The following is a 16,524-nucleotide window of genomic DNA, read 5'->3' on the forward strand; positions in this document are numbered from 1 at the left end:
TGAAATGAAGCTGTTAATTTAGCAGATATAACAGGCCCTGCACCTACCACAGTCCACATATATTTTACAGTAAGAATATTATGGGATATAACAGAAGAAAGGATATTTATCCCAAATGTCTATTGCTGATTGTTACCAGTAACCTACTCACATGAGGAACGTGCAGGGAGCCACCGTTATTCTAGGAGAAAGTTACATTTTGAAACAGAGACCATCCCTGCAATTTGTGGAGTTGTCATTAGAAACCTTAGAATCTTCTCTTTCTGATAGGGTATAGCAATCACATGTCTGGCCTGCATGGACCTCTGTCAGATGATATGGAAGAAGTACTATTTGACCTCCTTTCCCTTCTTTGTCAATGCACACTGCACTGGTCATCTGTCACTATTTGACAATTGATAATATTGTCACCCATCAGACTACTTTAGTCCACATATATTATTATTGTTATTATTTCATGTGTGAAAATAGTTCCAATGTAGTTTTAGGTGTCATTTGGACAGGCCAGCTGGGCAGGCAACTGTTGTCTTACAGTCAGGAAATACACTATTGTATTATTTGAGTAGTTCAAGTTGAAGTTTTATTAGTTGTACTGTATGTACGGGATAGACATTGTATACATCGTCTAACGAAATGCTTATTTGCAGATTCCATCTCGACAATGCAACAATAATAAAAGATAAGAATAAAAGATAAGAATGATTTGATTTGATTTTTTGATTTAGAATAGGAACATAAAGTAAATGGCTCGGTAGAATATAATATTTTTTTTGTTGCATAAGTATAATACAGGAAGGCACAATTTATTGTACAATATTTGTGTTTTGGGGATGGGGGCAGTGTATAAACTGATCAGTATAATAAGGGTTTTGTAGCAGCAGTTGTGAGGTGTGGGTGTGTCCATGAGTTTCTGAGTGTCTGTGTGCATAAGTGAGTACATGTGTGCTAAGGTGCAGAGAATCAGAGCAGGTGGACAGTGCAGTTCAAGCATTCAGCAGTCTGATAGCTTGTAAATAGAAAGTGTTTCTGGGCCTGTTAGTATCAGACCTCATGCCTCGATACCGTCTGCCAGAAGTTAAAGGAGAGAACAGCTCGTGGCTGTAGTGTGTGTGGTCCTTGATTATGCTGTGTGCCTTCCTCAGGTACTGTTTCGAGTAGATCTCCTGGATGGGTAGGAACACGATCCTTAGTGATGTACTGGGCTGTCTTCAACACCCTCTGAAGGGCCTTGAGGTCATGGACGGAGTTGCTCCGTACCAGGCTGTGATGCAACCAGTCACTGCGCTCGATGGTGCAGTGGTAGTATTTGGAGAGGACTGCCGAATTTCTTCAGCCACCTTAGTATTTGCAGTCTATGCGCTTTTGGATCATTCAATACACTTTCTGACTGATTACAATTTACATTTGGTGTCCTGGGGTTTTTTATGACCTATTTTAACATAATAAAGGCATTCATTTATCAATTTATTGTTTATTATGGAATATTTACACAATTGAAATATCAACAGCATGACCATCATGGCCATTGTAGTAGTTATGGAATTTTGGCGCTCCAAGTATTAACTGAGAGATCTGTGAATTAGCATGTCATCAGGGACTTTTTAGGCCAATGATGACAGCAAAGAAGAAGGCTGTTATTTGTCCCACTCCCAGAGTCCCCTAGCTTCCAAAAGGCATCAGTAGAAAAATACTTTAATTTAGGAGTAAATTAAACAGGATGTTCTGGTATGCACACAAGTTAAGTCAAGTCGAATATATATCAAGTGCATTTTACATTGGTCTCAGTCATAACGGTTCTCAACAAAACCAGAATGGACAGAGGCACATTCTCAGAGAAAAGCTAAGTCACAGATTGACGTAAGACACTTTCCAGATAAGTAATGAAGTTATCCCTCCCCTTACTATCTCTTATCTGCTTTCCCTCTCCTCTTATCTTCTACCCTTATCTTCATTTTATCCTCTTTCTCTCCTCCCCACTCATCCATCTATCCATCTATCCATCTATCCATCTATCTATCTATCTATCTATCTATCTATCTATCTATCTATCTATCTATCTATCTATCTATCTATCTATCTATCTATCTATCTATCTATCTATCTATCTATCTATCTATCTATCTATCTATCTATCTATCTATCTATCTATCTATCTATCTATCTATCTATCTATCTATCTATCTATCTATCTATCTATCTATCTATCTATCTATCTATCTATCTATCTATCTATCTATCTATCTATCTATCTATCTATCTATCTATCTATCTATCTATCTATCTATCTATCTATCTATCTATCTATCTATCTATCTATCTATCTATCTATCTATCTATCTATCTATCTATCTATCTATCTATCTATCTATCTATCTATCTATCTATCTATCTGATGAAAGCAGATAATATCTATCTATCTATCTATCTATTATGCTTTTGATTGACAAAAAATAAAACATCAGCTTTTAATTATGAGTGAGAGTCGCGCTTGTTTCTCAACTAATATTCCCTATGCTCATTTGTATTCACTTTCCCATCTCTCCCCAGTGGCTGTGCTGCTGAAGGATGACTACTTTGTACGGGGGGCAGGACTGCCTGGACGCTTCAAGGCGGAGAAGATTGAGTTCCATTGGGGTCAGAGTAACGGATCAGCAGGGTCAGAACACAGCATCAACGACAGGAAGTTCCCTGTGGAGGTGAGATTAGTTGGCCACAGAGGACAGGGGTTGTACGGGTTAGATCATATGGACACAGATGATAGGGGGCTGTAGGGGTTAGATAATATGGACACAGAGGATAGGGGGTGTAGGGGTTAAATCATATGGACACAGAGAATAGGGGGGGCTGTAGGGGGGGTTATATCATATGGACACAGAGGATAGGGGGGGCTGTAGGGGTTAGATCATATGGACACAGAGGATAGGGGGCTGTAGGGGTTAGACCATATGGACACAGAGGATAGGGGGTGTAGGGGTTAGATCATATGGACACAGAGGATAGGGGGCTGTAGGGGTTAGATCATATGGACTCAGAGAATAGGGGGCTGTAGGGGTTAGATCATATGGACACAGAGGATAGGGGGCTGTAGAGGGGTTAGATCATATGGACTCAGAGAATAGGGGCTGTAGGGGTTAAATCATATCAACACAGGATGTGGTTATATCTGGACACAGAGAATAGGGGCTGTAGGGGTTATATCATATGGACACAGAGAATAGGGGGCTGTAGGGGTTAGATCATATGGACTCAGAGAATAGGGGGCTGTAGGGGTTATATCATATGGACACAGAGAATAGGGGGCTGTAGGGGTTAAATCGTATCAACACAGAGGATGTGGCTGTAGGGGTTATATCATATGGACACAGAGAATAGGGGGCTGTAGGGGTTAGATCATATGGACACAGAGGATAGGTGGCTGTAGGGGTTAGACCATATGGACACAGAGGATAGGGGGTGTAGGGGTTAGACCATATGGACACAGAGGATAGGGGCTGTAGGGGTTATATCATATGGACACAGAGAATAGGGGCTGTAGGGGTTAGATCATATGGACACAGAGGATAGGTGGCTGTAGGGATTAGACCATATGGACACAGAGGATAGGGGGTGTAGGGGTTAGACCATATGGACACAGAGGATAGGGGGCTGTAGGGGTTAGATCATATGGACACAGAGGATAGGGGGTGTAGGGGTTAGACCATATGGACACAGAGGATAGGGGGCTGTAGGCGTTAAATCATATGGACACAGAGAATAGGGGGTGTAGGGGTTAGACCATATGGACACAGAGGATAGTGGGCTGTAGGGGTTAGATCATATGGACACAGAGGATAGGTGGCTGTAGGGGTTAGACCATATGGACACAGAGGATAGGGGGCGAGACTGAGGGTGTTTATGGTTGAGACTGATACACTGATCCAAAAAGAGAAGGATGTGTCAGTGCAGGCTGTGAACCTAGAGTACAGGAGTTTACTGCAGCTCAACGGGGTGAGTATTACCATGTCGGCCTCATGCTGAGTGGATGAACTTAATTGTCTTATTTGAGAGATGTGCAAAAAGAGAGTGACAGAAAGACTGTGACGAATACGGAGAAAGCAAGAGAGAGACACACATTGATTGCCTATTGTGGCTGTCCTTTGCGATGCAGATACATTCTCACCCTGATGGCAGATTAATCATTCAGACTGAGTCAGGAGTCAGAAGTGGGGAGACACTTTCAGCATGTCAACACAGTGAACTTTCCAGCACCTAAAGCACTTAACTTTGCGCTACCATTATGTCTGTTGAATTAGCTACCTGTTTTTGAATCCTTTGCATACAAGTGAAATAGAAGGGGAGAGCTCTCCATGTGCTGCTTTTCTCTCCCATGTCTCATAGACCTGGGAATTCTTTCTTTCTAGCCTAGCACTGTTCTTATAAAGCCTTCCCTCTGGCAGTCAGGGCCCATATTCATTAAGCTTCTCACATAAAACCTTCCTTCCTTGTCTGTCTTTGTAGCGCTAGCTCTTTTCTTAGAGAGCTTTTCTTCCCTACAGGTTTCTGATTCTGAATGCTTGTGTAATTACGATCACCATTTTGTCTCCTCACATCTTTCTGTGACCAATGAACCGTGAAAGGGCACTGGATGGATGATATGCAGCCATTCTAATTGAAAGCAGTGCTCAGTATGGCTCAGTTGATAGAGCATGGCACTTGCAATACCAGGGCTGTGGGTTTGATTCCCACATGGGGCCAGTATGAAAATGCACACTCAGGTCTCACTCAAGTTTATTTTCTCAATAACACATAGTTTTCATCGATTTTTGTCTTTCTATTATCGTAAGTGTTACCTTTTTTTATGTCTTCAATCACTTCTTTATTCAAATCGTTTAGATTTTGAAGTCGCTCTGGATAAGAGTGTGTTCTAAATGACTCAACTCTAAATGTATTAGCTGTTGTACATATGGCTGCATTTGATAGTGCTGCCGTTACCTGTCGGTGGTGGTAATTACGGATGTGTAATTAACTTTGATGAAAGGTTTGTCTGGATAGTGGGTAGTTAAGGGGGAGGAAGGAAAGGCAGCAGGAGAAGAGAAGGTAAAGGGATTTATTGCTATTCATTTCTGTTAAAATATCTGACTGGTTACAGGATCCTAGACGTTTGACGCTAGTTCCTATTTCACAGTATGGTCGTTTTCAAGCAAGGGGGAAGGCCGATGACATCACGACTTCCCATCAAACTCTACTCCTTGCAGTTTGCAGTTGTGTCAAAAAACACTATTTTGCGCAGTTGTGTCTAAAAACACTCTTTTGCTCAAAACATATTGCTCAAAACCAATTTTTGATACCCTTTAGTGTGTGCACTTTACTGTATTTCTACTGGGTGAGGCTAAGGCTTAAAAGGATGTGAGAGATGCTGAATGGGTGTAAACAAAGCAGGAAAAGGCCATTTTCTTCTACTTGTCTCCTAAGTGGGATAACACATTTATCAACTGCAGCATAACTTTCCCATGTTTCCTCCAACTACAGTGGTATACAAATTTGAAGCTCTGAGGCTGTACTTTTATTTAAAAAATATATTTTTTTTTAACCTGGTCACATACAGTGCCATCTAAAAGTATTTACACTCCTTGACTTTTCCCACATTTTGATGTTGCATCCTGCATTTAAAAGTGATTAAATTGAGATTTTTGTTGGTCACTGGCCTACACAAAATACCCCATAATATGAAAGTGGAATAATGTTTTTTGAAATGTTTACAAATGAATGAAAATGAAAAGCTTAAATGTCTTGAGTCAATAAGTAGCATACCCCTTTGTTATGACAAGCCTAAATGCATTCAGTCGTAAACATTTACTTAATAAGTCATAATATGTTGCAAGGACTCACTCTGTGTAATAATAGTGTTTTACATGATTTTTGAAGGATTGCCTCATTTCTGTGCCCCACACATACATTTATCTGTAAGGTCCCTCAGTCAAGCAGTGAATTTCAAACACAGATTCAATCACAAAGACCAGGAAGGTTTTCCAAAGCCTCGCAAAGAACCACGCCTATTGGTAGATGGGTAAAAATAACAAAAGCAGACATTGAATATCCCTTTGAGTATGGTGATGTTATTAATTGCACTTTGTATGGTGTATCAATACACCCAGTCACTACAGAGATACTCAGTTGCCGGAGAGTAAGGAAACCACTGAGGGATTTCTCCATGAGGCTAATGGTGACTTTCAAACAGTTACAGAGTTTAATAGCTGTTATATGAGAACTGAAGATGGATCAACAACATTGTAGGTACTCCACAATACTAACCTAATTGATGGGTATGCTTTTCATCGTTAAGGACTGGGGAGTTTTTCAGGATAAGAATAAACAGATTGGAGCTAAGCACAGGCAAAATCCTAGATGAAAATCTAGTTCATTCTGCTATCCATCAGACTTTGGGAGAAGAATTCACCTTTCAACAGGACAATAACCTAAAACACAAGGCCAAATCTACACTAGAGTTGCTTACCAAGAAAACAGTGAATGTTCCTGAGTGGCCGAGTTACAGTTTTGACTTAAATCTACTTGAAAATATATGGCAAGACCTGAAAATGGTTGTCTAGCAATGATCAACAACCAATTTGACAGAGCTTGAAGAATTTAAAAAAATAATAATGGGGAAATGTTGCACAATCCAGGTGTGGAATGCTCTTACAGACTTACCCAGAAATCATCTGTAATTGTTGCCAATGGTGCTACTACACTGAACAAAAATATAAACGCAACATGTAAAGTGTTGGTCCCATGTTTTATGAGCTGAAATAAAAGATCCCTGAAATGTTCCATATGCACAAAAAACGTATTTCTCTCAAATGTTATGGACAAATTAGTTGACATACCTGTTAGTGAGCATTTCTCCTTTACCAAGATTATCCATCCACCTGACAGGTATGGCATATCAAGAAGCTGATTAAACAGCATGATCATTACACAGGTGCACGTGCTGGGGACAATAAAAGGCCACTCTAAAATGTGCAGTTTTGTCACACAACACAATGCCACAGATGCCTCAAGTTTTGAGGGGCATGCAATTGGCCTGCTGAATGCAGGAATGTCCACCAGAGCTGTTGCCAGAGAATTTCATGTTCATTTCACTACCATAAGTCACTTACGATGTTGTTCTAGAGAATTTGGCAGTACCAACTGGCCTCACAACCGCAGACCACGTGTATGGCGTTGTGTGGGAGAGCGGTTTGCTGATGTCAATGTTGTGATCAGTGCCCCATGGTGTCGGTGGGGTTTGGGTATGGGCATACATAAGCTACAGACAACTAACACAATCACATTTTATCGATGGCAATTTGAATGCACAGATGAATACCGTGACGAGATCCTTAGGCCCACTGTCGTGCTATTCATCTGCCGCCATCAGCTCATGTTTCAGCATGATAATGCACGGCCCCATGTCGCAAGGATTTGTACACAATTCAAGACAATAATTTCCCTGCAAATAAACATAATTTATATATAAAAAAGTGTTTTTTGCAAGCAGAAGGCATTTAGAATAAAATGGCAACATCCCGCCCTATAGGTGGTAAATCATTAGATTTGATTCAATTCCATTTTTGAGGACTGCAACCATAGAAATTCAATGTATTTATACCTATTAAGCCATTGTCAACTTCCAGTCTGCTTATTTTGCTCACAGCTCACTGTCAATTGCCCACTATCACCCTATGTTTACATATTAGGGTATGGATTTCATGAAGAAAAATGATTTGTTTGAAAATGCAACTGGGGCCATCACACCTTCAAAATGATTCGGCAATCATCATTTATTTGAAAAACACCATTTCCTTCATGTGTTCTAATAAGGAAAGTTGGACAGAGAAATCCACTCCTGTCGAACGAATGAAAATGTTGTCTATCTTTAGAACAGTTTCCTGTACCTGCCGTTTCCATGACGCGTCCCAATGACGGGATCAATGGAAACCTGTCTATAGTGTGTAGTATTTTTCATTTGAAATAGACATGACGTGTGCGTGCGTTTGTCTGTCCGTGTGTAAACATTTTGAGGAATAAGAGTTAAAAGGTCAAAGAGACCTTCATAAAACCTGACATCCTTTAGGATTGTTACCAGGCACTCTTCTCTATGGCCGTGTCCCAATATGTGTATATAGTTTGGCTTACCCCTAACAAACTTTGATTTTCCATTCATAAGTCCACTATATGATTTGCCAAACATCACTAGCCTTCTATTTTCATATCATATGAATGTTCAGTCTTTCCCACAAATAAACGGTATCTAAAAGCTTAGAGCCATTTATTTGTCATTCAATGGAAAATGGTCATTTTCATCATACCATATCAGCCATATATATCGCCTAGTAGTCTTTCTTAGATTCACTTGAGAACAGAACTTCAGATAGTCATCTTCAACATATGATTATTGTTTCCTGTCTCAGAAAAGGGGCTGTAATTTTTCCTGTGCACTTCTTGCTGCTTACTTGTCCTCCATTCTATCAAGTGCGCTCACTCACCGGCCTCCCTCTGAGCTGTAGACTGATGGAGCCTCCCCAACACAATGTCACTAATCAAAAGAATGTCTTAGGGAGGGAATGGGTGGGTGATTCATCCCACTGTTGTGCCCCATTGGACACGGAACAAAGAAACAAAGAACCCAGATAAAATAAAGTCTAAACAAACCATGTGTTTGAATGTAGATGCTCTGAAGAGCCCTCGTGTGTGGGTGTGGGTGTGTGTCGGTGGGTGGGGATGAGTGTGTATGTGCTACATAGCTTCTGGCTTTGTATCTTGTAGCTTCACAATGCAAACACCTAGGGGACATAGTTGTGTATGAGGATTTAACTTCAAACTCACTCACCTCAAAGTCTTGACTTTATGCTGTAGCAGATCAGGGGGATAACTTTGTGAAGTGAGAGTATTTACAGACTGAGCTCATTCAGTGTCTCATTGCAATGATAAACGGATGGGAAATGGAAGTGTGCGTGTGTGCGTGCGCGTGTGTGTGTGTGTGTTTGTGTGTGTGTGTGACCGGTCTTCCTCTAGAAGTTGTCCTGTTTAGCATGGAACACTCAGCCCAGATAGGGCTGGCTGGGGTTCTGGCAGCTAAATCTAACCCTAAACCAGGACTGGCTGAATGGGGTTCTGGCAGCAGGGATTGAGGTCCTGTTTAGCATGGAACACTCGGCCCAGATAGGGCTGGCTGGCGTTCTGGCAGCATGGATTGAGATGCAGTAAGTGACACCATGGGGAAATTACCCCTGACCTCTGGAACACAGAAAGGAAGAGAGGAAGTGCAATAGCAGTGGAATAAAGAGGAGAAAACTGCCTGCGGAAGCCTCACACTCTGGATAAAGCACACACACACACACACAGACACACACACAGATAGACAGACAAACACCCACACAATTCACTGAAGTGAATTGAGTAGGAAAGCATTACTTTTTCAAAGGACTGTTACAAAATCCCAAGACTCCTTACACTCTATATCAAGCACTCAAGATTGTCATCTGATGAATGTTCAGTCTTTCCCACAAATAAACTGTATCTAAAAGCTTAGAGCCATTCACTGTTTGACAGTCAGTCAAATGGCACATTTGTCATTCAATGGAAAATGGTCATTTTCATCATACATTTTTCATGTTTGAGAATTGATAGATTGAATTCAGTCTGTAATACGCAGTAAGTACAAGCCTGTTAACATACAAGCCTGTTAACCCTCGCAAGGCTGCCGGCCCAGATGGTATCTCTAGCCACGCCTTCAGAGCCCTCATGTGCAGACCAGCTAGCTGTTGTGGTCTCTGACATTTTCTCTCTCTAGCTCCGGCTGTTATCCCCACTATCATCCTGTGCCCAAGAAAGGGAAATTATCTGAACTGAATGACTACTGACCTGTAGCATTCACTTCCATCATCATGAAGTGCTTCAAGAGGCTAATCAAAGACCACATCACCTCATCCATCCCCGACACACTCAACCCTCTCCAATTCGCCTACCGCCCTGACAGATCCACGGGCGATGCAATCGCCATTGCACTGCACACTGCCCTCACCCACCTGGCCTACAGGAATGCATACAGTTTGTGAGGATGCTGTTTGACTACAACTTGGCCTTCAATACTATAGTGTCCTCTAAGATCTTCACAAAGCTTAGCAAACCTGGAAGTGAACTCCCTTTGCAACTGGGTTCTGGACTTCCTGACGGGCCGCCCCCAGGTGGTGAAGGTAGGTAACACTGAGGTGAAGAAGGCACGGCAGTGACTCTTCACCCTCAGGAGGCTGAAGAAACTCGGCCTTTTCCCTGAGGGCCCTTACAATGTTCTACAGGAGCACCATCGATACCATACTGTCGGGCTGCATCACGGCCTGGTATGGGAACTCCACCACCGCTGACCGCAAGACTCTACAGAGTTTGGTATGCTCAGCTGAATGCATCATTGGGTGCTCACTGCCTGCCCTCCAGCACACCTAAAACACCAGGTGTCGCAGGAAGGCCAAGAAGATCCTCACGGACCTCAGCCACCTGATCCACGGCCTGTTCCCCCCACTTCCATCACTTAGACATGGGCAGTATAAGAGTATCATGGTAAAAACTAGCTTATTTTGCCAGCTAGAATTTTTTTTAAACAAATGACTTCAGAAACGGAGGAAGAAGAAGAGCCAAATCCACAATTCACCCCTCCAAAGAAAGCATAGCTCTGGGGCTTCTCCAAAATGCCACCAGATCCACAGTCGAATCCCTAACCGAAGCATCACATTTCAGTTTAGTCCGCACTCGGCAGACTATATATAGAACTCTCCCAGAGCCTCAGAATGGCCGGTTTACCCCAACGTACAGCCCCACAAAAACCTTTAAAACATGCTCTATACAGTAACAGTGACCTCCATCGTGGCCGAAACTACTCTTCCCATAGGCTTGTACTATCTACAGTATGACATCCTCAGCAATTAGCTGCCATAAGGTCTCATGTGGCTCAGTTGTTAAAACATGGTGCTTGCAATGCCAGGGTTGTGGGTTTGATTCCCACAGGGGACCAGTACGAAGAAGTACGTAGAATGTACACTCACTCTGTAAGTCGCTCTGGATAAGAGCATCTGCTAAATGACTAAAATGTAAAAATATAACAGCTGGCAGACATGTTTACATTTGGTTAGTTGTATCAGTGTTATTTAGATGGAAGACGTGAGCTAAATGTGCTAGCAAATGTCTAGTTCTGCTGGCTGTTTGAGATGCTTTGGAAGCCTTGTTGATGGTAGAGAGGGCATCCACTTTGAGAAGCACATTTTCACTGAAGCCCTCCTTCCATTGTTGATAGCTGTGGAAGTTCTCAGGGATAAAATCTGCCCCTTAGATTGATGAGTGAACGCCCAATGCGCCCGCCTGATTCTCATTCTCAAGTTTTTCATTCATCGTGTGAAGCTGACCGTGGGGCGTTGTGGGATTTTTTTCCAGAGTTAGAGCTGATTTGGAGAACCTCAAACCCAACTTTTAGAACAACATTATAACAATTGATTTAAGAGTTTGTATAGTAGCTGCAAGCATATCATCCAATTTAGTTAGTCATTTGGTATTGCCTGGCAGACAAGACAAGCAGCACAGTAATCCTCTAAGACCTTCAGATCACTCCTGTCTTGTTTACATATCCTGACAAACATGAACATGGTCCGCCCCTATGGTGATTACTGAGCTGCACTGAAACACACTGCCAAGTTGTGAGCCTGGCACTGGTGATCACTGAACCACATTGCCATATTGTGAGCATGGCCGTTACATAAAGACCAGTGGGCTGCACTGCCTGTGGCCCCTGGCTGATGTTGTCATGCTCTTTTTCAAAGCAGTGAAGTGGTGGGATCGATAATGGACCACCTGTTAGATCCCAGTCAGTGCAGTGATTGACGAAGGAGCTATTTCCCCCACAGGAGGCCACGGGGATATCTGTTATAATAATGTATTTATATGTCACCTCCTGTTACATTCATTATACGAATATGAAATATGATATGAAATGTGATATGCAAGGCACAGCAGAAGGGTGGATGTGTGTGTGCATGCTTTCATATGCTCGAAGCTACTATAATTGTTCTTGCGATGTGATTTTTGTCTGTGTGTTGGTCTTGGTGTGAGCCTGTGCTTTACTTTGTGCTCAAAGTGAACAACAAGGTCTCATTAACATTGCATATATTTCTGCCTCACAACCAACTTGATTTATAACCAAAGAGTCTTATACTTATAAATGATAAAAGCAGAATGTTGTTTTATGGCTGTTGGTTCTCTCCTTGGCCCCACAGACAGTTATAATACATGGGTAGTGTCGTGTCTGTGACTATCATTAAATGTGAAGACTGTTATTTTATCAAATCAATTCTCTGTGTAATTATTATTGTGTGATTAAACTAATCATGTAAACTTTAATTAACTAGGAAGTTGAGGCACCACAGGAAAATGTTTATAGAGTCTCTATTTCCCAAATCGACTCTTCAGATATTTTCATATTTTATCAGTTAATCTTCTATTAATGTACCATTATTACCTCATCAGTTCTCATTACTGAACATCGCAAACCCTTGGATATCTGCAAGAACCCTAGCCTAAATGATGAATCAGCGATATACAATTGGGCTTAATTATTTATTTACTAACTAGCTAATTAATCACAGAAATACAATAATCACAGAAACACACAATAGTTCATACATTGAGTATTACATGATATAAAGAACAAGTCCCTAGTGGACGAAACCGATAGGATGGCTTGGTAGACAAAGGAAAGGGGGTGTGGACCGCTCAAGAGCGGGAAACTCATAGCTGATAACTACACTCATCAAAATTGCTAATACCTTATATGAAGACCGCTCATTCGAAAATGTACATATTTACGATTGTATGTCTTGTTGTTTCTCTCTGTGGTCGCCGGTCTGTCTGCTGGAGAGTCAATCGACAGAAAGTCTCTGGTTGTGTTCATAATGGATACGTCAGATGTTTCGGCGGATGTCGGTATTCTTGTCCTAGGCTTCATACATTTCCGGCTGCGGACTGGTAGTTCAACGACCTAGGATTTCTTACTTCTGTAGTGAATTAATAGTCTCAGAGTTGAACCATTCCAGCCGTGTAGCCAATGCTCCACGCTGTATGGTCTTGTCCTTTGGTAGAGTTGTAGTGCCAACCATTTCAACATGTAGCTACCACTTCATATTTTCTGGTCTTAGAAATTCAACAATTTGCAAACTTAGCTTACACCATGGTTTGCATGATCTGGTGTGAATTGGGTCACGGGATTTTATACTTGGGTAGAAAAGGGCCGTCTCATCACGTCTGTGCCCACCTGGGCGTGGCTACGGACTGTGCATAAGTTACCATAAAACAATCCATTCTCATTTGGAAGACTAAATCACATGGTTATCTTTTCAAAAGTATTCTTATACTTATTCATTCATCTTATACAATCTTCAGATGTAAGCTGGGAACATTAAGAGATATAGTTCTATGTGTTTCCAGTCCTTCATGAGATCTCCAAATGAAACAAACTCGACATGACTGTCCCTTAAGTGTCCATGGACCATTCCCACATTCTCAAAAATATAAATATTGTTTAATTCTCCAATTTTGGGGATTATTAGGTTTGGGAAGAATAATGCCTTTGTTCTCCATAGGCTCTCTCCCTCCATACTCCATGGCAGCGAAGAGAGGGAGTTTCTAGCAGGATTTTATGACCATTGTAAAACCTGATGTGGGAGAGAGAGTGAGAGAGGGGGGGGGGTGGCACCATATACACCCCAAAAGGGCCACGTCATGACAGTAGCATGGGATCACAACAGAGTATTAATTCATGGACAACATGGGGGGCACAACATAGAATGTCACACAGACACAAGAGGAGTGATGAATATTGTTGCGCTGCTTACTCTCAACGTTATCCCACCAATAACTTCACCTGACTTTAACTTGTCCCTGAGTCGGTGTCCTTTTATGCCCTTTATTGCTATATTTGTTGTGTTATACAGTGCATTCGGAAAGTATTCATACACCTTCCCTTTTTCAACATTTTATTACGTTACAGCATTATTCTAAAATGGATGAAATTAATGTTTTACTTCATCAATCTACACAAAATACCCCAAAATGACAAAGCGAAAACAGGTTTGAAGAAAACATAGAATACCTTATTTACATAAGTATTCAAACCCTTTGCTATGAGGCTGGAAATTGAGCTCAGGTTCATTCTGTTTCCATTGATCATCCTTCAGATGTTTCTAGAACTTGATTGGAGAACTCCGCTGACTCGGTATCGTTATCGGTACCCCCTGTATCGCCTCGCTATTGTTTATTTGTTGTGTTATTTTTTACTTTCATTTATTTGGTAAATATTTTCTTAACTCTTCTTGAACTGCACTATTGGTTAAGGGCTTGTAAGTAAGCATTTCACGGTCTACACTTGTTGTATTCGGCACATGTGACAAATAAAGTTTGATTTGAGTCCATCTGTGGTAAATTAAATTCCTTGCACTTGATTTGGAAAGGCACACACCAGTCTATATAATTCCCACATGTCAGAGCAAAAACCAAGCCATGAGGTCGAAGGAATTGTCTGTAGAGCTCCGAGACAGGATTTTGTTGAGGCACTGGGGAGGGTACCAAAATATTTCGGCAACATGGAAGGTCCCCAAGAACACAGTGGCCTCCATCATTCTTAAACGGTTTGTAACCACCAAGACTCTTCCTAGAGCGGGCTGCCGAGCCAAACTGAGCAATTGGGGGAGAAGGGCCTTGGTCAGAGAGGCGACCAAAAACCCGATGGTCACTCTGATAGAGATCCACGGTTCCTCTGGAGATGGGAGAACCTTCCAGGACAACCATCTCTACAGCATTCCACCAATCAGGCCTTTATGGTAGAGTGGCCAGGTGGAAGCCACTCCTCAGTAAAGGGCGCATGTGTAAATATTTGTATGAACATAAGATTCAACAACTGAGACATAAACCAAACAAGTTCCACAGACATGTGACTAACAGAAATGGAATAATGTGTCCCTGAACAAAGGGGGGGTCAAATCAAAAGAAACAGTCAGTATCTGGTGTGGCCAACAGCTGCATTAGGTACTGCAGTGCATCTCATCCTCATGGACTGCACCAGATTTGCCCGTTATTGCTGTGAGATGTTACTCCAATCTTCTACCAAGGCACCTGCACCTTCTGGGGGGAATGGCCCTAGTTGTCACCCTCCGATCCAAAAGGTCCCCGGTTTGAGATCCGGGCTCTTCGCTGGCCATGGCAAAATACTAACATTCCTGTCTTGCAGGAAATCATGCACAGAACGAGCAGTATGGCTGGTGGCATTGTCATGCTGGAGGGTCATGTCAGGATGAGCCTGCAGGAAGGGCACCACACGAGGGAGGAAGATGTCTTCCCTGTAAAGCACAGCGTTGAAATTGCCTGCAATGACAACAAGCTCATTCCAATGATGCTGTGACACACCGCTCCAGACCATGACGGACCCTCCACCTCCAAATCGATCCCGCTCCAGAGTACAGGCCTCTGTGTAATGCGCATTCCTTCGATGATAAACGACCATCACAAATCCAACCAGACAAAACTGTGTCAGTGAAGAGCACTTTTTGCCAGTCCTGTCTGGTCCAGCGACGGTGGATTTGTGCCCATAGGTGACGTTTTCACGACTGGATGAAAAACGTGCCCAAAGTAAACTGCCTGTTACTCAGGCCCCCCAAGAAAATTCAGCCTACCACTGTTTTCAATGGCTGTCACTTTTATTACAAGGTGAAATCCTCCCAGATTGGAGTTCCTAGGGCTTCCACTAAATTGTAGTTTTTCTAGGTGGCTCCGATTTTGACTGTAGTGTCTCCAAGCGCGTGGAAGAGAGCACGTTCTTTGGTGTTTTTCTCCGGTAAAGACAATAATGATTCTCCGTCTTAAAATGTATTGTTTATTTACGTATTAGGGTACCAAAGGTTTGATTATAAACGTTGTTTGACTTGTTTGGAAAGGTTTATTAGTAACGTTTGGGATTCATTTTGTATGCATTTTGATGGAGGGAAACTGGGTGGATTATTGACTGAAGCGCGCCAGCTAAACTGAGTTTTTATGAAAAGGACATTATCGAACAAAAGGACCATTTGTGATGTAACTGGGACCTTTTGGAGTGCCAACAGAAGAAGATCATCAAAGGTAAGTAAGGCAATTATTATATCTCTATTTCTGACTTTTGTGGCGCACCTGCCTGGTTGAAATATGTTTTTCATGGTTTTGTAGCGGGGCGCTGTCCTCAAATAATCGCATGGTGTGCTTTTGCCGTAAAGCCTTTTTGGAATCTGACACAGCGGCTGGATTAACAAGAAGTTAAGCTTTATTTTGATGTATTACACTTGTGATGTTTAGAAATTCTGTCGTTTGAATTTCGCGCTCTGCAATTTCACCGGATGTTGGCCAGGTGGGACGCTGCAGTCCCACCTACCCATAAGAAGTTAATGACCGTTCCACATGTACATGTTCATTAATTGTGTATGATTCATTGAACAAGAATGG

At 42.0% G+C, this 16,524-nt stretch overlaps 1 protein-coding gene across 1 annotated transcript in view; it reads left to right on the plus strand.

Moving 5' to 3' along the window:
• LOC112255307 (receptor-type tyrosine-protein phosphatase gamma-like) overlaps positions 1–16,524 on the plus strand; it is a 226,989-nt gene that overhangs the window by 134,040 nt on the left and 76,425 nt on the right. The window contains exon 4 of the mRNA XM_042324621.1: positions 2,548–2,696. Coding sequence (XP_042180555.1) covers positions 2,548–2,696 — 149 coding nt within the window. The remainder of the gene's footprint in view (positions 1–2,547; positions 2,697–16,524) is intronic.

This window comes from Oncorhynchus tshawytscha, linkage group LG07 (genome assembly GCF_018296145.1).
Source record: "Oncorhynchus tshawytscha isolate Ot180627B linkage group LG07, Otsh_v2.0, whole genome shotgun sequence".
In the NCBI taxonomy this organism is placed as follows: domain Eukaryota; kingdom Metazoa; phylum Chordata; class Actinopteri; order Salmoniformes; family Salmonidae; genus Oncorhynchus; species Oncorhynchus tshawytscha.